This window comes from Furipterus horrens, unplaced genomic scaffold, assembly GCF_987537825.1.
Source record: "Furipterus horrens unplaced genomic scaffold, mFurHor1.1.pri manual_scaffold_7, whole genome shotgun sequence".
Lineage (NCBI taxonomy): Eukaryota > Metazoa > Chordata > Mammalia > Chiroptera > Furipteridae > Furipterus > Furipterus horrens.
In genome coordinates, this window is record NW_028327177.1 from 57607875 (window position 1) to 57630864 (window position 22990).

Genomic DNA, 22990 nt, shown 5'->3' on the forward strand with positions numbered 1-22990 from the left:
AAATCACCATACCAAGAGATTCTTGATCAAATGGTCTTTGGAACACTGCTTTGGAGTGATCAGATCTTTGGTGGTCATTTAGGAGTTAGTCCTGAACCCCAATATCTAGATTCACCCCTTCATTCCTCATTTCTGGTAAAGAGCCTCTAAGCTCCAGTGTGAAGTGGGCCCTGAGCTATGGAGTGGCAGAAAGGAAGGGCCTCCTCACTCACTGTTTGACTCTCCAAGTCATGCCCTGGTATATTCCCTACTGGTCAGCTGTTCAGGACATACAGAGAACAGACCTCTCCAAAGGAATAACAAGAAAAATCTTTTAACCCACTTCCCTCGCTCACCCATCAGAGTCCAGGCCGTCTCCAGAACAACGGAGGCTCACAGAGTTCATGGCTGGAGGTTGACAATTGACACACACTGTGTACCCCTCTCGTAGGTACTGCATCCATCGTGTCAGGGGGCGGTTGTCTAGGGCGCAGTGATGAGTCAGAGACTCGGTCTTGAACTCCATACAGTATCTACAGCAAAAAAAAGAAACAATTTCACTTGCTGTGATTAGAAGTGGCCTTGACTATGGAAAGTCTTAGGAAGCCTGTCGTCTGTCCCTAAAGACATCTGCACAGGTCCCACTTTGGTCACATAATACCTGATGACCATTTTCATTGGCTGAACTATGATGATGTCCAGGTGACAACTGCAGTGAAACTTCAAGCTTTTTCAATCCATGACTGAATTATCTGGTCAACATGGATCTGCAGAAATTCAGTATCCTGTACCCTGTCTAGCCTGACCACTAAATTGTGTATATAAAAACACGTTTCAGTAGGACAATAGCCCTTGATAACTTTGATAGCTTTGCTGACATTTTAATGAATTATATAAATTGAATAAGAACTTACTTGAGCCTGAGAACATGTGACTCCCAGGAGGGCCCTGGCCAACCAGCAGTGTTCCCACAGATGTGCCCAAGGCCTTCCCTGCCCTCCCGACCCAGCTCACCTGCATGGTCTGGGGTAATGACATGAGTTTTGACTTGAAGTCAAACATCAAAATTATATTGGGTGTCACAGGTGAAAGGAAATGGGAAGCTGAGATGTGATTTCCTGTGACAAAGGCTTTTGTCACTTCTCACTAAGCTGTGGAAAACTCTAACCCTATATGTGACTAGACTGAGGGCCCCAGATATGTGTGAATATTTCAATCGTGTTCTCAAAATCAACACAATTTTATAATTCTGCAGAGAATTAAATGTAATTTAAAAATCCTGAATGTTGCATTCTAGATTCTAAATATGCTAAAATTGGCTAGTTTTTCATCTGTAGAATTATGAGTGGTAATAGTTATATGGAAAGTGTTTGGAGCATCTGCTTCAATGAAGATCTCTAACTTGGTAAGTATCATTTATTAGGTACCTTAAAATACTGAGGTAGAAAATTCTATGATGGAGCTTCAGTAAACTTAAGACAGCTTAATTCAGACATCTATCTCTTCAATATTTTCTTCTAATTAAATTCTCATAACAACCCATGTGGTAGGTATTGGTATTCGCACTTTTCAAGAAGAAAAAGTTGAGGTGGCTGCTGAGCAGCAGTATAGGGATTTGACCATGCAGCCCATCTGGTGTCCCTACTCTGACAGCAGAAAAGTGGGCTTCTAGTGAGCACAGAGGTTCCTCCCAGCCTGTGCCTGGAGTCTTGATAGAAATCCTCAGAGCTCAGGTGTGGGCCACTTTCAAATTCACCAGAGAGGTGGTGCTGGAGTCCATGGTCCCATAAAGACTGTAAGAGGAGTATCCTTAGTGTGACTGACAGTAATACCAACTCACTTTTATATAGCATGTTTTTTCTCGGAGATTAGGCCTCAGAGACAGATAAATCTTTAAAGCCCAACAAAAACAGGGAGGGGAAAAATACTTTTCCAACTCCGTGGTAGAGCTATTTTTACCAAAAGGCAATGAATAAGTATGAGAGGGAATCCATCACACCAAGTTGACCTCTGTGGCCAAGTGAAAAAACATAAGATTAAAAAAAAAAATCAAATTACCCAGCATCCTCTGTGTCTGTAGACCACTGCAGGGAGGCAGCTTGTCTTGTTCTCTCCTTGTTGAATGCGGAGGTAGTTATGAAGGCAGGGACTAGGAAACAAAATGACATTGAACACATGTAGCCTAAAGTACTCAGAGTGATATTTGCCAAACTTGGTTTCAAACCTGTCAAAGGTGCTCTGTTTCTTAAGCCAAAAGTCTGTGGCACCGTCAGTGAGTGAAGTGGGGCTATGTTCCAGTGTCCCCATAACCCAGTGATAAAGATTTGTGTGCAAACAGATGAGTGAGGAAGGGACTGCAGGCCTGGATAAGTGGGCTTATCTGCAGGAATAATAACACTGAAAAGGAAGGGCCAGGAGGAACAGCCCAGGAAATAAAAAATGATGGGGCTGGTAAACCAAAAAACAAAAAAGTGACATGATATAGAAAGGGAGAGGATTTTTTTTTTTTTTAATGAAAGGTAGAGGAATAGAGCAGAAAAGGGAAAGATAGGAAGAATAAAGTAAAAGAATCAAAAGGAGAGAAAGAAGGCAGAAAAGAGAGAGAAAAAAAGACACAGGAGAGTAAAGACACAGAGTGGAAGGAAGAAAAATGATGACCAGAGAGAGAGGAAATGAGAAAGGGGAAAAAACAGAAAAAGCAAAGAATGAAAGTGTGAGTGCTTGCCATGTCTTCTGGTAAGTGCAACCTAGAAGCTTCACTGCTCAACTCACAACCCAGATGTGGGTGCTAGGTGCCAGCCAGCGCAGTGTTCTCCCTGTGCCCACCTGAGGAAGCAAAGTTCTAAGTTGTCCTTTGCTCTTCCCCCTCCTCCAGCAACCCTACCCCAAATCAAGTGCTCTGGGTAGGAGAAGAGAAAAGGAGCCAGGAATTCTTTCCTCTCACTTCTGTTCCTTCTATAATTTTATTTTGTTTGTGTCTCTTCTTCCTATTTCATCTCCAAGTCCAGTGAGGCACCTGTCACTCTATGTAGCACCTGCAGATAGCCTTTCGATTCCACTCTGCTGTCAACTCAAGGAAGACAAGGTTTTGCCTTGTTCATCACTGTAGCCCTTACACATTTTTGCATTTAATAAGTGTGTGTGCAATGGGCCAATGAGCAAGTGAATGAAGTCCCCAAATTGACACAAAGGCACAGGGTTCTACTTCCCAGTGGTCTTTTGTTCTTGTACTGAGACTTGCAGCTAAAATGGCTAAACAAAATCCTTCCTCCCTTTCATTTCAGAAATGAGACCAATCCAGAAAGGGTAGTACCAGCTGATGATGGCTTTTGGGTGCCAAAGTCATCATCAACATGAACACCATACTAGGAGGGTACCAGGTGCAAAACTGATGCTTCAAACCTATTTGTTCATTTTACTTGGCTCCTTACTGCCACAAGATGGCAGCCCTAATTCTGTTTTAGATTTTCTTAACGAGGAGGCATTTTTATATTACTAAGAATGTAAGACAAGAGTGGCCTAACACCTGGCAGCCGCTTGCCCCCAAGAGTTACAGGTATTATTCTTGTCTCCTATGGTTTGGTGCCTAATCTCTCCAGTAAAAAATTTCCTAAATCTTCCATAAGCCCTAGTACCCCAGCTGTGTGGCTCTTTCCTTCTGTACTAACATGTTTAATTGTTTGCCAAAGAGAACACGTCACACTTTCTAAATGTGACTGTAGTTTTTGAACTTCAAAATCCACAGACAATCCAAATGACAAGTGAATGCATGTATGTCATAATCCCTCTGTTTCTCTTAGATCTAATGATCAGAAACACAAACATCTAAAGCATTTTAGTTTTCCCATGAATTATTGTTTTCACCTTGTTCTTCTGATGACTTTATGTGTTTATTTTCTAAGTAAAGAATGTGTAGCATTATACCAGGCAAACTATAACATTTTGGGGATGTGTTTCTTTACTCAAAACATATACTTGATCTCCTAATTTGCACTGCATATATTATCACAGAAGTTCAAAGGCATAAACACTAATGCATAGCTCAGGAAAAAATGAGGTTAGAAAGCAGAGGGCAAGTATATGCCTATAGGTTCAGATATAAAGTCCTCAGAAAAGTTTTAGAATAATAAAAAGTTAGCAATCATGCACTTCTAAGTTTCCAGGTGCAATGAAAACACTTTCCATGTGTTAACTCATTTAATTCTCACCACACCCTCTGAGATAGATCCTATTGTTTCTCCATTTAACAGATGGGAAAATTGTGGTGAAGAGAAGGTAAGACAGGAGTTCAAGGCTCATGTTTAAATATGGCAATACTAGGCCACGTTTCTAAACCATGCTCCTATTGCTGAGCTCTACGGTCTCTATTTTCATGCTGATCACAAATTTTCATTATTTTATAAAACATTTTTCTCATGAATTACTTACATTCTGTTTTATTTTCCTCTTCTGTCGCTGATCACCATCTGAAAGTGGGAAGTGGAAATGGGTGGGGTGGGGGCTGATGCCCAAGAGCAAGAGGGGGCTCCCACTGGGCACAGATTAACACCTGTCCTAGGATGGCACCTTGGACGTCTGAAGCCTGCTTGTTTAGGAAGAACTTCCACATTTTGTGTTACCAAGCTTCACAAAAGCTTTGTAAAGAGGTGTTCTGATGACGTTTTCTCATCAAAAAGCTGAAGCTCACAGAAGGTAGAGGGAAAGTAAATAATAAATGACTGAGCAAAGGCCCAACATGGAAGGTAGGTTCTGTTCTTGTGAGACCCAATACGCTCTGTCAGTGTCAAACCTCTGTGGTTATGACCCATGATAAAAGCAGCCCGGTAACCCTAGACCCTGTGTCCTGCATGTCCTGCCCCTTTGCCCTAGTGATAGAGCACCTCCCACTCCTATGAGTCCTCAAGAAATAGACCAGGAGCCCGGTTGCCTGCACATCTCTGAGCCAGTGCCACAGTCTCCCCACAAATGTAATTGTCATTACTGGAAAAGTAGTAAGTAATTTAGAAACTATTTTTGCCTCCAGTCCCACTTCTGCTTATGCATGGAAGCCTATAGCTGGGTTCCCAGAACAAAGACTCAATAAATGTTAGTGCCTACTCCATTACCCTCCTGACGACAACATTCAAACGTAATAGATTCTTTGTTAACAGGCTGTTTGTCAACTTCCCTGGCATCCCATCAACCTAGTATTGTTGGGTTTTACAACTTCCACTTCAAAAAGGTGGCACCATACATACTTACTTTGAACATAAAACTAAATTAAATTCGCTTTGAGAATTTCACAAAGCCCTCTGACACAGCGGGGTGTCACAACAGCAGGCTTAGAACTCCTGCTCTGTAGATTTCATGTAAAACAGAACAGAAAGAAAATCTGCCCAATGATACCAACCTGGAAGCATACAGTTGATAATGCACATTTGTCTCCCTGCAGGAGGAAAACACATATAAAGAATTGTCAGTATGGAGGCAAACAAACACAGAAGCCTGTCAGAATGAGGAGACAGAGAAGTATGGCCCAAAAGGGGAAACAGATCAAGATTCCAGTGGGAGAACTAAGCGGAGAGGAGATAGCCAACCTAACAGATGAGGAGACAGACAACCTAACAGATGCAGAATTCAAAACACTGGTGATAAAGATGCTCACAGGCTTGACAGATATGCTTGAGTATGACAAATGCATAAGAAAAGAAGTGAAGGCTATGCTAAGTGAAACAAAGAAAATCCACACAAAACCAATGATGAAGGGAAGAAAACCAGGGTTCAAATCGATTATTTGGAACATAAGGAAGAAAAAAACAGTCAACCAGTGCAGAATGAGGAAGCAAGAATTGAAGAAAATGAAGAAAACTTCCCAAATTTTGTGAAGGAGATGGACATACAGATGCGGGAAGCACAGAGGGTCCCAGGCAAGCTGGACCCAGAGGGGACAACACCAGGACACATTGTGATTAAGATGCCAAAGGTAAAAGATAAAGAGAGATTCCTGGGGGCAGCAAGAGAGAGGCAGAGAGTTGCCTACAGGGGGCTGCCTATAGGACTATCATCTGATTTCTCAGAGGACACTTTGCAGGCAGGAAGGGACTGGCAAGCAGTATTCAATGTGATGAAAAGCAACCTACAACCAAAATTACTCTATCCAGCAAAGCTATCATTTAGAATGAAAGCGCAGATGAAGTGCTTCCCAGACAAGGTGAAGCTAAAGGAATTCATCACCACCAAGCCATTATTATATGAAATGTCAAAGGGACTTACTTAAGAAAAAGAAGATCAAAACTATGAATACTAAAATGACAACAAACTCACAAGTATCAACAACTGAATCTAAAAAATAAAAAAAAATCCAAGTAAGCAAACCAGAATAGGAACAGAATCATAGGTATGGGGATCATTTGGAGGGTTATCAGCTGGGAGTGGGGAGGGGGAGAAATGGGGAAATGGTGCAGGGACTAAGAAGCATAATCGGTTGGTACAAAATAGACAGGGGGATGTTAAGAATAATATAGAAAAGGGTGAAGCAAAATAACTTATATGCACGACCCATGGACATGAACTAAGGGGGGTGGGATTGCTGGAGGGAAGGGGAGTACTGGGAAGAGGGGAGAAAAGGGGAAAAAATTGGAACTACTGTAACAACATAATAAATAAAATATACTTTAAAAAAAGAAAAAAGAAAGAATTGTCTGTATGTGTAATGGATACAATCATTTGGTTTGGGGGGGTTTGTTTTTTGTGATTGAAAGAAATAGTCAAAATAGGCATTAAATGAAAAGGAGGAGTGCAATAGCTAGTTGATCATTAATAAGAGCACTTCTGTGATCATATTTCATTTTCAGAGCCTTTATGGGTCTACTTAGCATTACCAGAATCTGTAATTGCAATTTTAGCTCTAACAACAGTTTACAGCAAAACAATACCAAGGATTTAGAGCCACGAGATCCAGGTTTGAATTTTGCTAGCCTTTCATTAATGCTTTCACCTCGCTGAGCTCCGACGTAATCATGTGCAAATGAAGGATAATGACACTGTTCTGGCTCCATGAAGGCAGCATAATGGCCCCCAAAAGATGCCCATGTCCTAATGCCCAGCACCTGTAAATACATTATGTTACATGGCAAAGAGGAATGTAGGTGCTCCTCAGTTGACCTTAAAATAGGAAGATTATTCTAGATTGTCCAGGTGAGCCCCATGTAATCACAGGGGGCCTTAAAAGTGAGAGTACGAGTCAGAAGAGAGTCCTGGAGAGATGTGACAATAGAGGAAAGGCACAGAGAGTTGCAGAGATGCTGCAGAGTGGAAGAAGGGCCATGAGAAAAGCAATGTGGATGGCACCTGGACAATGGAAAAGGCAGAGAAGGCAGCCCTATGGACACCTTGGTTCACACAGTGAGACCGTGTCTGACTTCTGACTTCAGAAATGTAAGATAATGCATTTCTGTTGCTTAAGTCACTAAGTTTGTGGTAAGTTTTATCTGTAACATTCTGAGGTATTGACAAAAAGTGATGCAACCACATCCTGGTGTTTTTCTGATGTTCTTCTCTAGAACATGCTTTCCGAGAATGAATCTCTTCATTTCAGTGTCCTTTGCCATTTTGTGAGGCTAAGAATTTCTCAGTTCGTTAAGTCCTGGTTCCATTGAGATAAATAGTTCCTCTCTCCATCTACCTCTTAGCAAGAAGAAACCAGACCACATCTTCAACATTCTGCTTGGAAATCTTCTCAACTAAATATCCAACTTCATCAGGTACAAGTTTTACTTTCCACATAACTGCAATTCCACTAAGCTTTCTGCCTCTAATGACAGGGACCCTCTTTCCACCATGAAAAGGTGAAGAAACAGATTTCCCCCAAAGAGACCTCAGAAAGACGCACAGCTGACTCACTTGGGTCTAGCCCAGTGAGACTCGTGTTGGACTACTATTCCACAGAACTGTAGGATAATAAATTCGCACTACCACAAGCCACTAAGCTTGTGGTAATTTGTGTCTGCAGCCACAGAAAACTCAAATACTCTCCTACAGGGGTGCCCTGAAGACTGAATCAATAATATCTATAAAGCCTCTTTGCCACACAAATGTGAGGGCCAGTGCAGCATGTAACAAAGGCTCTTGCTCTGTGAACAAGAGGTCTGGAGGAGGAGGTAAGAACAGGTCCACAGGTGGCCACACAGCAGGGCCTAAAGCCCCAGGTAGAGGTGGGTGCCCTCCCCAATGCTCCCTCACCCACCTTCACGTCCATCAAGGAGCTCACTCAGCTCCAGAGTTTGCCATTCAAGTTTGCCTTTCCAAAACCCAGCACAGTGTTGGGATGTCATAGGTGCTCAGGGAATCTTAAGAAAACACATATACTTGGAGGCACAAGAGCTGGGGTGAAATCAGGCCTGGGGGGCCTGGAGAATGTACTCCCATGGGTTTTTACATTACACCTCTCCTTTTCCCCCCTAACAGTCCATCGTTTACCAACATGTATTCCATGGAACGCTTTGGTGAGCAGCACAATCCCTAGGAGGCCTTGCTACAGTGCAGAGAGCTGGGCCCAGCTCCAGTGATTGTGAGTCTGGGTTGGGCTGAGGAACCTGCATTTCCAACAAGTTTTCAGGTGAGGCCAGGGCTGCTGGTCTAGGACCACATTCTGTTCTCCATGATCAGCTTGTGACAAGAGTCATCATTTTCAAGACATCCTAATTGCAAAGTTAAGGTCAGGGATCAGAGCCAGGACTGTAAATGGCCCTGCCCCAAACAAAGATTTCTCCTCTCTTCCCAAACTGAGAAATTTTACTTTACCTTATTGGGAAAGGAGACCACTAAGTACAGATATCTCCTGTTAGGATTACATCAGAGTCACTAACACCTTCTGGGGAGTCACCTAAGAAGACTACTGTTTCTTAAAATCCTATTGTAGAGTTTGGTGGGAAGAGATGGGTGAGAGGAGTAATTGGAAATGTGGGGACATTGGAGGCAGGAAGGGCTTTGCCTAGTCAGAAGCCAAGGGGTGGACATCTCCAGGCAGAGAAGAGAATCCCAGGGGGAAGGGGTGGACCCAATGCTCCCTGGTGCCCTTGATCCATGCTTCATAGCATTCTCTTCAGTGACCTTCTTGTCCCCTTCCCTGTGACGTGCATGGTCCTGTTAGAAGGCCCTCCGGGGCTGGGAAGGGTCTGTGCCAACCAAGTGCAACACCGAATGTGCTGAAGGACTACTTTCTAGCAGTCAAACTGGGTAGTAAATGAATGGAGCAAGCTGCTTTTCCTGACAGTTTGGCTATAGATTTTAAGAATCATCTAAAAACTCCATTATGTCCGACAACAACTTACTTCTGAGCCTTTTCTGCAGCATTTCTGCAGAGTAATGAGTGGAATGTGATTTTGTTTTATGACCAATTCTGGAGCATTAAAGTATTTCCCTATGAGCTTACTATGATACTTGTGTCCATGGAAAGCCTCTACCCTGACCCTTCCCTTCACCACCACCAGAGTGATCTTTTCAAATCAAGATCTGATCACGTTGACCCCTGCAGAAAATACCCCAGCAGCTTTCCAGCGATTTTCCAATAAAGACCAGAATCCTAAACAAGGAGCCCCAAGGCCCTGTACTGGATGTAAGGGGGTGGAGGAATGTGAGGGTTTGGGGGGCAGTGTTACTTTTCTCACCTTGCTCTCTGTTCCCTGTATTCTATAAATGAGCCAAAGGTGGCCAAAGGTTGTTTATTTCCTCACAGCATGCTGAAACCTGGTAGCTCCAAAGTCTACTGGCATCAAACTCAAATTTTTCTACATCCAATTGTTTTAAAAATAGCCAAACAAGCAGACTTTTAGTCATTTAGACCTGGCTTGCTTTTCATACTCTGTGAAACTACACCCAGCATCTGCTGGCCATTGATAAGCTATTACCTATGGTTCTCAGACTCCAATCTGTTAAAGCCCTTGCCCTTCACTGCTCTGTGACCCCAAGACTCCTGGCTGTGCTACTCAACTGACATCAACTAGACACAGAAGCCCTGACATGCCGACGCCTCTCCTTCCCTTCTGGATGATGGTCCCCACACCACAGCCTCTGGACTTCCTCGTCACAAAGTCCTGCCTCCAGTGGTCACATGTTTCTCCTAGATCAACCTCAAACCCCTCACAACCCCTCTCCCTGACTATCTGATTCACCATGCTGGTCTCTCAGCTTCATCCTCTCCCCTCCCACCTCTGTGGCTTCCCTCCTCCCCAGGACTAGGGGAAATCAGCTAACACACACTCCTAGGTCCACACCTCTCATGTGGTTGGGACCAACTGGACCGAACTGCAGCTGTGATTTTCTGAGATTAATTTCCCAGGATGATCCAATGAGCATCTCTGCCTCCCACCAGACAATGATCTATCTAGACATAACAGTGGGCTCCCTGTCAGCTTCTCACGCCATTGTAACTCTGGCCCCTGCCAGTGCTTGGCATGCAGCCTGTGGCATGGAAGAAGGAACATAATGGCTTAACGAAGGTCATGCTGACATGAAATTTTCCAAGTTCCTATAAAAAACATGATCTCTGCTCTCCTGAGAATCAGTGCTTTGCTCTATTGGGTCCCATCCAGATCAGAACATCGATACTGGCCTTTTTGCTTATTTCTTTGTGAACTTCATCTGGCTCCTGACTCACTAAGAAGCTGACTCCTGGCACCTCCACTGGCCACCCAATAACCAGAATGATCTTTTCAAGTCACAGATCTGATCACATCAGCCCCAATCTAGTTGGCATGAGAGGAGAGGTAGGTGTTTAAAGAGGATAATTCTATCATCATTTAGAAATGTAATGTTCCTACTATTTTCACAAGCATGTCAATGTTGGTGATTAAACAGAAATTATAGTGAAAGGTGAAACAGAGTTATCCTTACCAGACACACTCACTCTCCTGTGTGAAATATCATCTCCTTACCTAAAGTCCTTTGTCACAAGCTTGACTGAGTTTGCTAAAAACCACTGAGTCCATGCACAAGGAGAATGGCCCACCTCTGACATATAAACACACAGAGGAAACAGCAGGGATGGGGCTGGGGACATTTTTACAGCTGAACGGTAATTCCTTTATCAAGCATTTCCTGAGCTTCATATCTACTCCCTGCAGACTGACAGGCCCACCCCATTGGCTGCAGCATGGAACTTTCCCTACTCAGCACCTGCCCTTTTAGGGGACCAAGAGCAGGGAAGTCATCAAAAACCACAAAGACAGCATCGTGCAAACCTCCGCCTTTACCGAAAGCGTGCCCGCAGTCTTGGCCCTGTTGCGTCGAGTACTCCAGGCAGCCAGCTCTCTCCTCCAGAGCCGGGCAGGGTGTGCCGCCGTTCTGGGGCTCCTGCTGCACCAGGCGCCTCCGCACACGGGCCATGGGCTTGCACTGGCCCGCACAGCCGCTCCAGGAGCTCCACTCCCCCACGATGCACGGGCGAGCTGAAACACAGCACCAGGGTACGGTCACCCAGGGAACCCAGCCAGCGGCCTGCCAGGCTGCTCCCTCCCATGTAACAGTGGTGTCCAGACCCTGTGAATTGCATCAGCAGGAACGCGGTCTCAGCAGGGCCCCCTTTGACATTGACTCCACTGCCCTGACTGATAACTGGTACCTCGCAGAGGCAGGCAGAAGTTCAGGGATCAGGGAGGTGAGTCTGAGCCAGGGACACACCTGAGTAAATAGACCGTTCCTGTTCCTTCAGGGTACTTCCTCATACTCCCCCAGCTTAGTTCAGGTCTTTGCTTCAGTTTTTCCTTGATTTTAACTTTATCCTCCCCTGATCAGAATGTTTTTTAATTGTAACAATAATATACATTCACTGTAGTAAACATAAAGGAAAAAACAAAAGTATAAAAAAGAAATTGCACTTCATCCACCAATAATCCCATCACCTACCCATTGGATTTCAGCAAATGTATCTCCAGAAGACACAGGCTTAGGGCCACACCAAGGGACCCCTGCACTTTAGGCTGTTTCTGGATGCTTGTTCTCACTGTCATGGTTCATCGACTCATAAACTGTGAGAGCTGGAGCATAGAGATGGGCAACTAGAGCCCACCGAGGTGAAAAGCACTGTGGTCACCACGAGGGGGCCAAGTCAGGGCTAGTGTCTGGCTGGAGCATTAATTCCCAAGCCAAGACTGTGATGTCAATGTGGTTGCACACTTAGCTTTCCCACCTAAAGCCCTAATGAGTCTATAAAAGAACTGAATTTAGTTTTTTAATTGAATTATAGTATTTCAGGACTTGAAGTTAAATATAAGAAAAAGACAAGATAGAAGATGTATGTACCTCTAAACTAAATGCCAAAACTTTATTTCCCACAAAATATAACCCACTTTCCCTATCACCTTCATACTTGCAAGTTTGCAGAGTCTTCACCAAGAAAGCACCCTAACTTCTTTGAAATCTTGGTTTGGACTTCTACAGTTTGTACTTGAAAACTCACTTTTTATGCCAGGGGTAGCAAGCACATAGCTACCCCTGGCATAAAAAGTCACACTCAACATAAACACCTGTCAGTAATTCAAAAACTTCAAAGTGTTTTTAAAAATATTTTTATTAATCATCTAAAAACTCAGAGGTATTACATGACTCATAGGTCAACAACCTAAATAAGCAAGAATGAGCCACAGTAGAGTTTGTTCCCAATATCCGTCATGGAGGCATCCTTTAGACATTCAGTAGCAGGTCATTTCCTGCTCCTGTCATCTCTTGTTGACCCCTGACCCCTCCCTTTTTATATTCAGGATCCCATCATTAAATTGGCCCATAGAACTACAAGGCATTTTAAGAGACTGCCAACCTAGGATCTGGGTGTAAAGGAAGTCCTTAATTTTTTCAGTAACTCTCTTCCCACCCAAATCTCTTCATCTCTGAATCTAGCTAATCCTGCCCTCATATTTGGACTTGAACGACACTGACTAATACACTTTTTAAAAAGTACATTTGTTTCAAAGATTAACATTCGGACATGACAGGTTTTTGTAAAAGGCCTTGGGTTATACTCTACCCATGTGGTAAAAGATGGCATTGCGGAGAGTTGTATGGCTGAATGCAGTCACCCAGTATTTCTTCAACATTTCTTATCTCATGTCCAATGTTTATTTATTTTGTTCAATTTGACCTACAGGGAAAATTCTCAAATTACAGAATAATTGAATCATTTGTTGTTCCTATTTGGTTCAAGTTTGTCCTTGAAAAACTGTTATGTCCTGTTTTTCCAATCAATGACTTTCACAGCCTCATAAAGAGAATCCAAACACTCTGGGACCCTAAACAACATCTTGATGGCTGCATGATAACACAAAAGGAACAAAGTTCCTGTAGAATTATAGTGTTCACAAAAGCTGTTCCACAAAATATTGAGTTGGAAGATTAATTTGAGGTATTTATTTCTATCTGCACACACACACAAATCCATTCTTGGTTAACTTGTGAACTTTTGATGATTTGGACTGGAAGGAGTTGATATCACAAGCAATCTTTGGTCACAGAGGTCAAAGGAAGTATGGAAACTTCAGGCAAACTTGTCACCACCAGTCATATATTACACTGCAGGACACAAATTCTCCTTTGAACTATTCTATAAATGTTCTTGTCCCTGTCCCATTGAACATATCTAATTTATATCTACATAAAACATATCAAAATATTCTTTTCTTCTAAACTGACTTTCTCAATGTTCACATTTCACTCACTGTTACTGGGGCCTGACAGACTGTTACCTAGTGAGCAGCGTGATTACCTTTGTGTCCAAGCTTGTCCCAGCTTCCTAATGTTGACATTATTTTAGGGGATCAAAGCCTAGATTTAATTGCACCAGGAAGCTTGGCAAGCCCTTTTTTTTCTTCTTCTTTATTTAAACTCAATATAATATTCAGGTTGAGTTTCCCCAAAAGTAGATTCTGAGACATGGATTTGAATGCAAACCATGTATTTGGGAGGTGATCCCAAGAAGCATAATAAGGGAATGCAGAACAGAGACAGTGAAGTAGACACAGAAGAGAAACCAAAGATTTGAAGTAGACACCCAAGTTCCTGCTTCAGGCCCAGTGGGCACCTATGGCCCTCAGCTTGCTGGGAAGTGAGATAATGGAAAGATCGAGAGTATGAGGAATTATCAAGTCATTCCTGATGTACCAGCTAGTCCCCCCTCCTCAAGAGCTTTCTGGTTATCAGATGCCTCTCCCATGGCCATAGGGAGAAAGGCCAAGAAAAGAAAACTAAGTATATATTTCAGTGATGGGTCTGTGCACAAAAGCAGGGCACATTGTTACATGTCCTAACAGGGTATCCAGTCATAGCTGCATACAATGACTTTAAAAGATGTACCACTGATCTTTTAAAATAAATTTTAAGTGATTTCTTAAAAAAGTGGTTTGCTATTGAATTAAAACTCCCTGCTGTGTGTGACCAACATGTGCCTGCCTCTCCACTCCCACCTAGAGTCTCCTACCCCTACTGCCTCTGTGCCAAGCTCCAGCCACCTGGTCTCTTGACCCCTGGAAGACACCAAACTCTTTCACACTCTGGGACCTTTGTTATGTGTTCACTCTGCCGGGAATGTTCTTCCCACACTGGGCATGGCTGGGCTCAGCTAATCTTTTAGGTCACAGATGAATTGTTTCCCCCTCAGGGAGTCCTTCTCCAGCCAGCCTAGCTAAGTCATCTCCCAGTGCTCCCTACACACACCCTTCAAAATTGTTTCCTCGCAGAGCTTAGTGTTCCTTGCTTTCTAGCATCTCCATGATTCATAATTAACATCTTTATTTTCTGTTGTTTATTGTTGTTGAGTTTATCACTTCATGCCCAGAGCTTGGCACTTGGTAGATACTCAAAAAAATATTTTCTGAATGAACGAGTGAATGAATGAGTGAAAGGTGTGGCACTGGGCAAGTTCCTCATACTTCCTAAATAATGTTCAACATTGAAATAGACTCTGCTCATAGCATTAGTTAGAAGCCAGAGCACTGACAGAGATCCCAGAGTGCGAAAGACAGAAGAAACTCTCAGAGCCCAAAACAAGGGATTCTTAACCTGGCCCAGAGCTGGCTGAGCTCTCCTGGCAATGATGGCCTCAAAGTGGGTTGCTGGAAGGCACTGCCTCCTGCGCCTTCAGGTTAGAAAGACCCCAGCTTCTCCTGGCAGCCACACATCTTCAAATCCTTTCTAATCCATTCGTATCTACTGCTAGCACTACATGTAGAATGTAACACACTTCTTTAATTTTATTATCTGTGGTGTGATGTGGTTTTTCCTTTTATCTGTGCTAAATTTCCTTCACTGAAGAATTTCAGAATATGAGGACTTCCGGCCAAGATGGAGGCTTAGACGGACATGCTCGGTCTCCCTCTACAACTAGAGAGGAATACAACTACTTCAAAACAAAAGATAACTAGAAATTCCAGAAAATAAAACTACACGGAAGCCCAACATATGAAGTTATAAACCAGCGGCGCCCTTTGGGCAGGTAGGAAGAGCGAAAGTGGGTGGTGCTGTTTGCGGTCGCACCAGGGACAGCGGCAGGGAGAGCAATCCCGGCTGCAGTCGAACCCCGGCGGCTCGCGACCCCAACGCTGGGAAAAGCAGCCACCACATCGCCTTGAACAGTGAGGCCCAAGAGGGCGGGAGGACAGATCCCGGTCTCCTAGCGGAATAACTGTGTGAATCCATCTTGGACCCCCGCCCCCACACAAAGCGCCACAGCGCTGCGAAATAGATTGCGGATCGCCATTGGTCGCTGGGCGGTGATGACAAAGTGCCACAGCGCAGTGAGAAAGGTTGCAGAACGGCGCCGGTCGCTGAGTTGTGACGACAAAGGGCCACAAGGCGGTGAAAAAGGTGGCGGATTGCTGCCGGTCGCTGGGTTGTGACGAGTACACAGGCACTGCCCCCTATAGCCGGCTCAAGAAAACAAAACGCATCTGTCAAAATGAGGCAGACAACTATAGAAATCCCGGTGGCGCAGCTCACCAGGCAACAGATGAAGAATCTGACAGATGAACAAATAAGAAATCTGTCAGAGGCTCAGTTCAGCGCCATTGTTATCAGGTGGCTTACAGAATTAACAAAAGATCTGGGAAAAGATGAGAAAGAATCGAAAAACACTCATAATGAAAGGAACAAAACCACATGCAAGACAGATGGTGAGGAAATAAAATCCAGAGTTCAAATCAACAAACCAGAACACAGAGAAGGAACAAACAGTCAACCAGTGCAGAGAGAAAAAACGGGAAGCAAGGAAAATGATGAGAGGATCAGAAACCTCTGGGACAGCTATAAAAGGCCCAACATAAGAATCATTGGTTTGCCAGAGGGCGAAGAAGATGAACTAGAAATTGAAAAATTAAGTGAAAATATAATAAAGCAGAACTTCCCAAACTTGGGGAAGGAAATAGACTTACAGGTCCAGGAAGCACAGAGAGTTCCAAAAAAAACTGGACCCCGGGAGAACCACTCCAAGACACATTATAATCAAAATGTCAAAAGTTAAAGATAAAGAGAGAATCTTAAAAGCAGCAAGAGAGAAGAAAAGAATCATGTACAAAGGGGTCCCAATTAGACTATCAGCTGAATTCTCAAGGGAGACCCTGCAGGCAAGAAGGGACTGGCAAGAAATATTCAAAGTAATGAAAAGCAAAAAACTACAACCACGAATACTCTATCCAGCGAAATTGTCATTCAGAATAGAAGGGCAGAGAAAGTGCTTCCAGGACAAAATAAAACTGAAAGAGTTCATTAGATCCAAACCACTGTTATATGAGATGTTTAAAGGAACTAGTTTAGAAAAAGGAGGATCAAAATTATGAACACTAAAATGAAAACTGCATCACAAGAAACAACAACGGAAGCTAGGGAATTGAAACAAAGGCAAACTAAACAGGCAACGAGAGTGGAAAAAGAACTACGGGTATGGGGAACATATTGGGGGGAGGTCAGCAGGGAGGGGGAAGAGAGAGAGGGAGGGAGATGATATAGGAATTAAGGATCATGGTAGGAGGGAATGGAATAGACAGAGAGGGGTTAAGAAGAACTATATGCACAACTAATGGACATGGTCTAAAAGAGGGGGGACAACTGGAGGGAGGGGGGCCACCAGGTAGAGGGGAGAAGAGGGAAGGGAAATTGGGACAAATGTAACATTATAATCAATAAAACACATTAAAAAAAAAGAATTTCAGAATATGGTGCAAAAAATATCTGTGCCTATCTTATCTGTGCAACTCAGGGACGCATTTTGTTTCAGCAGTGCCCCCTTCCCTGCAGTACAGATTTCAGGTCGATGACTCCAGCTTTTGGATCCATAATTCTATCAATACTTTCGCTCTCAAAACTACCACTGGACTATCACTAGGTCCATTCAAGCCTCAGCAAATTGTGACAGCCAAAACAAGACATACTGTTCTCAGTCTTTAGGTACCAAGGAGTAATTTAAAATATATTTCTCTCTAATGCTTTTCTTGATGATGCCAAATACACACACACACAGCAACAAACTAAACTGGCAGCCAGAGTCCTTCATTTCATAAATATAGTTTGAATTACTTCTTAGTGGAAGGCCTTGCTCTTCCTCTCAGGCAGCTGTGTCTCCTTAGTTAATCACACAGTCGGGCATTCACCTCTGTGATCTGGCCCTGCCTGCTTGGCTCTTTGCCACCTCAAAGTTAAGGCCACCCACAATCAAGTACCTTCTCTCTCACATTGTTGAGTTCATTCATTCCTAAGGAAATATTCTTTTTACTCTTTGTCCACAGCCCTGCCATTTATATATGGCTTTGCTTCCTGACATTCTATGGAAGAAAAAGAAAGCCTCTTTATACACACACACACACACACACACATCCCATAGGGACACAATTTAAAATGTACGTTACCTGCCTTTTTCTCTCTCCATATATATATATATATATATATATATATATATATATATATATATATCCCTTTCTGTGAAACCTTGTCAAAACTTCTCTGAAGATCCAATGAGACTACATTGTCCAAGTGACAATTTACCCCCTCAAAAGAGCTCCAATAAAATGATCAATTGTTTATCAGAAACCATGTTATCTCACCCCCAGTAGGGTTTTTTTTTCCTTCCAAGACATTAACTGGACAAGTGCATAAATTGCTAGCAAGACAATGAAATGGGCTGCTTCAATTGAAAAATGAAATTTTATGTACCATGTAAACCCAGAAAAAAAAGGGATGCAAATTTAGAAGATAATGATGCTTTTCCTGTAGTAAGTGTCTGGGTGAGTTGTTATCTTCTTTTGTGCATTTCTATATTTTCTGAGTTTTCTGCAATGTATATTTTGTAGTCAAGGAAGAAAAATGTTATTTTTAAAAGGACATGTAGATACGCCCCAACTGCAATGCTCTGTGAAGCCACAGGTAATGTGCCATAGGTGCAATGAGGGCTCACATGTCTTGACAAATGTTATCAAGGTGTCGTAATAGCTATCAGGGATTGCATAAAGGAGCAGGACACACTTTTTGCCCTGGAGGAATACATGGTCAATGGAGAGAGAAGGCTCACCAAGATTTATCCAGGGTCTACCCTGCAAAGTATGTACACAGTTTCTCATAAAGCCTCATTTCTCTGAGGCACCAAAAAACATAATGTGTTTTAACGTGTGGGCTCTGGATCCAGAGTTCCTGGGTTCACATCCTCTTTACTTATTAGTGGTGTAATCTTGGACAAATTGCTTAACCTCTAACCTCTTGGTTCTTTGAACACCTTGTCCATAAAATGAAGAATACAGGCATACCTTGATTTACTGCATTTCATTTTATTGCGCTTTGCAGATTTTTTTTTTTTTTTTTAATGAAGGCAAGACCTTCCACCAGAAAAAAGATTATGACTTCCTTCATTGTGATACTCGCTTTATTGCAGTGGTATGGAACTGAACACTTAATGTCTCTGAGGTCTGCGTATAACTTTGGCAGGTATGAGACCTAAGTCAGTTTGGAGCTGTGTGGTGCCCACGAGAGGGCCTGGCACAGAATGATGCTGGGTAAGCCTCTGAGTGAATGACAGAGCCCACGTTTTCAAGTACGGTGCCCCATCTTCCTCCAGATATGATGTCAGCAGGTTTGGCCAGTTGGTATTTTTTTTTTACATTCTCTATAAACCCAGAAGAGATTGGCCCATATAAGCTTCTCAGTGTTTGACCCTCTCCATGTGGGTTAATTATTCTTCTTTCCTTAAATTTCTCATCCAAGATCTAATGCAACCCACTGTTCCCATGATCAGGAACTAGGCTGATGAATTAGAGACTGGGGTGTTCTTAGCCTGATAAGCCAGGTTTCCCAGAAGTTTGTCCAGGGCAAGTAATGTGTATCTGCCTCCTTCCTCTACCTGTCCCCTTCTCCACATCCCTGATCAGGTCAAAGGAAAATTTCCTATATTTGGGGGGGTGGGGGTGAAGATGTATAGTTGGTATTAAAACCCATCATTATGAGAATTTTTGAGATAGTTAGTTTCAGAACAGATTTTTGGGCAGCTCAGTAATTCTACAGATCCAATAACTTATTTTTATTTTAACTGAGCAAAAAATAATAATAATAATAAATAACATTCTATTTAGAAAAAAAAAATTCCAGTATTTTATCTTTTAGCCACACCAAAATAATAATAATAGTAATCATCATCATCATCATCATCATCATCATCATCATCATCATCTGTTTATCAGGATGAAAAAGTCAGAAGGAATAGAAGTAAGGCATGCTAATTTCTGCAACAGTTCCATTTTCTGTTCACATTTAATGTCATTTCAATCAAAAAAGGCTTCCAGGAGCATCAATAGGTAACACAGCATTGAGTAAGAAGAAGAGATTCTTATTGGCAGAATGGTTCTATGTCTATAGAGTAGCACTGCAGAGCCTTGATTTACATGGGAATAAATAACAGCCTTGCACTGGCACGCACAGAAGTTGATGATGGCATCCTGAAGTCAGGCAGCCTGGGTTCAGCTCTCACTCCACTGTCCCTGCATGATAACTTAGTAAGTGCAGAGTCCCCAACAGTCTCAGTTCTGCAGCTGTGAAATGCTAAGACAGACCACCTTCTCGAAACCGCAAGTCAGCTAGCTCAGTTATGGTGTCTGTCCAGGGTTCCGCAGTGCCCTTACTCTCACCCTAAACTCTGAGGGGTCAGCAGGTTCAGTTTCACCAAGTGCTGTCTTCCAGTTGGTTCTATTTTCTTCTTCCTTTCCCCACCAAAACTCCAGGTACAGACAATTGACTAACAAGGAGCATCTTCAGTCCCATGTCTTCCACTAGGCTAGATTTCTGAGTCCTTCCAGAGGTGGTAAGGTCATCTGCTAGTCCTTAATAAATCCTCACTCCAAAAATGAAGGCTTTTTAAATAACATTTTTTACTTCCTGGACTGAAAATCAGGGATTTATTTTTGACCAAATAAAGATTTTGAGGATTCTGTAACTACTCATAGTGGTGTTAGCCCTCACTAGAAAGCCAGTCCTTCTCAGAACACTGGTCTTGCCTTCCCCCATTCCTCTCTGTGCCTGAATCCCCATATCAAACTGTGTTCACCAGATCGGCCATGTTTGCCAGGGTGGCCTCAGGGACTAGCCCAGTGCCTGGCATGAAAGGCCAACATCCACAGGTAACTGCCAGAATCCTCCAAGAATTCTCTTCCCCTTTAGAAACCTCTCACTCATCCCCTAAGACTAGGCTTGCTGGTCACATCCTCTGGGAAGTTTTTCTGAATTCCTCTAGTCCTCTGAGTTTTTCTTCTCTAGCCTCCAGGTCCTTACTTTGGCACTAACCGTGTTGCATGTGGTCTTGCATGTCTGTTTCCCTGTTCGAGTATGAACTTCAAGGGGGCAGAGACTGTACCTTCATCATCTTTGTGTCCCTGTGCTTCCCAGAGCATGTGATCTGAACTACCAGAATTCTGTACTTACCTTTGAAATGCAGGCAAACCCCTCACGGGCGAAGGCTGAGTGACAGAGGCTACCACAGTGGACAGGCTTCACTTGGAGATGTGGGTAACTGAGGAAAACAGGCTTGTGTAGGATGGGGCTACGGAGAATGTAGTGGCACAGGGCACTACATTCTCTAAATAGCTGACTTTTCACCTTATATTAGTAGTAAAATACCCTGGCTTTGGAGCAGGAAAGGGAAAGAAACTTATCGAAATGAAGATCAATATGGTAGGTAAATCATTAGCTTTTAATAAGGTTAAAAAAATCTTAATGTTTTTCAGCTGTGTTCTTTCAGCAGCAGGCCTGGTGACCATCAGGCATGGGTTGGTGACCTCTTCCTACAGAAAGGGGCAGAAGGGGTACAACTCTCTACCAGGCACCAGCTCTCCAGGGAATGATGCAGCCCTGCTGGTGACTCTTCCATGAAGATGCTGAGGACCCCACAACCCCAAGATCCTTGAGGCCAAACTTTAATATCTGTGTGGCTTTCAGGGGTGATTGTGGTTAACAGGGAGCAGGGCCACTTTTATTTCCAGAACTGACTTATATCAGGTATACCTTATTCTTTAGGACTAGACTCACCATTTCTTCCTTTACCTTTCAATTTAATTAAAGAAGCATTTATTGAGCCCATATCAGAGGCTGTGATACTGTGGGAAATGTAAAAGTGAAAAAGACTGACCCTAAAGGAAAATCGGTGGGATTAAAATATAACACGAATCCTGAGATAAAAATCTTTATCAAACAATCTAGATAAAATCGAATTTAGAGAGCAAATGGACCCTAGATGAGAAAGGGCTATGTTTACAACATGGAGTCAGAGGTGAGGCCAACTGTGCTCCTCCAAGACCTACGGGAGGAAGTCCCCTTCCAGAGCAAGCCCAGGCACTGAGTGGGATCATTACATGTTCCTTCCCTCATTACCCCTCACCCACCCCTAAGATGCCTAAGGATTAACACAAAGAAAATAAAGGAACCCTGCCCAGGGGTGTGCCCCAGGACTTGCCAGTGCCATTTCTCCACACAGGAGCTGGCCCTGTCAAACTGGAGTTCCTGAGTGGAAGAATTCATCCGGCAGAGGTGTGACCCTGTACCCTTCAAGTTACAGAGGGCTCCAGCACCTTCCATCCAGACTCTGGTGGGACGGTTGCTTTGGAGCAGTATGTCTAGATAACGTGGGGCTGGAGGCACCTCGGGGAAAGAGCCTGCGGTGTACAGAGATGAAGCGACTGGACCACCCTGGACAGACGGAGCTGGGTGTACTCGGATACAAGGGGCTGGGTGGAGAACTCCAGGATGGAGTTGGGTATACCTCGATGGAAGGGTCTGGAGGACCCTAGGATGGAAGAAGCTGGTTGAGCTAGGCGTACATGGGTGGGGAGGGATTGGAGAGGGGCCGGGATTAGAGGGACTGGAGCCATTAGGATGAAAGGTACTACGGGTTGCGGTCCTTGGAGTGGGATCTTGTGCCCCTGGGCTGCGGGCGAATGGCCGGCGCCCCACCTTCGGCCCTTCCACCCACCTGGACACGCCCTGTCGTAGTCGAAGCAGCAGTCCCCGGTGAGGCGGCAGCCTTGGTCGCAGAAGCATGTCCCGTAGACCCTGTCCAGCCTCCAGCCGCGGGCGAAGCAAGAGGGGTCCCGGCCCGGACAGCAGAGCTCCGCCTCGACACAGCCCGCCAGCGCCCTGGGACACAGCCGTATCAGCGCGCACAGAGCCAGCAACAGGGTCCTCATGGCCAGCGCTCCGCGGCGCCTGCGGCGCGCAGACCTTCGGAACAAGGGCCGACTTACTCGGAGAGCTGCGGCTCCTGAGCAGCCGCAGCGGCTGGCCAGGAGCAACCGGCCGGGCCCTACCCCGCGCGCGTCCCCCGCCCCCCGCACCGCCCCTTCCCGTGGGGCGGGTGCTGCGGCCTCCCGGGCCCAGGTGGGGCGCGTTCTCCCTGGGCGCCCCGAAATCGGCGCTCAGGGCACCGGCTCCAGCCCACGGGACCGCCGGGGAGCGAGCGGAGAGGCAGGTGTCCTGGGATCCCAGCATCCCAGAAGCCGGGTCCACCTACCCTGGCGCCAAATTC

General features: G+C 44.2%; 1 protein-coding gene across 4 annotated transcripts in view; it reads right to left on the reverse strand.

Annotated features, from left to right (window-relative positions):
• The window catches only part of SBSPON (somatomedin B and thrombospondin type 1 domain containing), a 31808-nt gene extending 9044 nt beyond the window's left edge, over window positions 1-22764 (reverse strand). For 2 of the 4 annotated variants that reach the window (XM_090283724.1, XM_090283725.1), the window contains exons 1-5: window positions 22439-22720; window positions 11211-11405; window positions 5369-5404; window positions 2038-2128; window positions 336-512 (exon numbers count right to left, since the gene is read on the reverse strand). In XM_090283724.1, the coding sequence (XP_090139850.1) occupies window positions 336-512; window positions 2038-2128; window positions 5369-5404; window positions 11211-11405; window positions 22439-22652 (713 nt within the window). In that variant the 5' untranslated portion in view covers window positions 22653-22720. Of the gene's footprint in view, window positions 1-335; window positions 513-2037; window positions 2129-5368; window positions 5405-11210; window positions 11406-22438 lie in introns of all 4 variants that reach the window. The other 2 variants (XM_090283726.1, XM_090283727.1) reach the window with 2 other exon arrangements.
• Window positions 22765-22990: the final 226 nt, after the last annotated feature.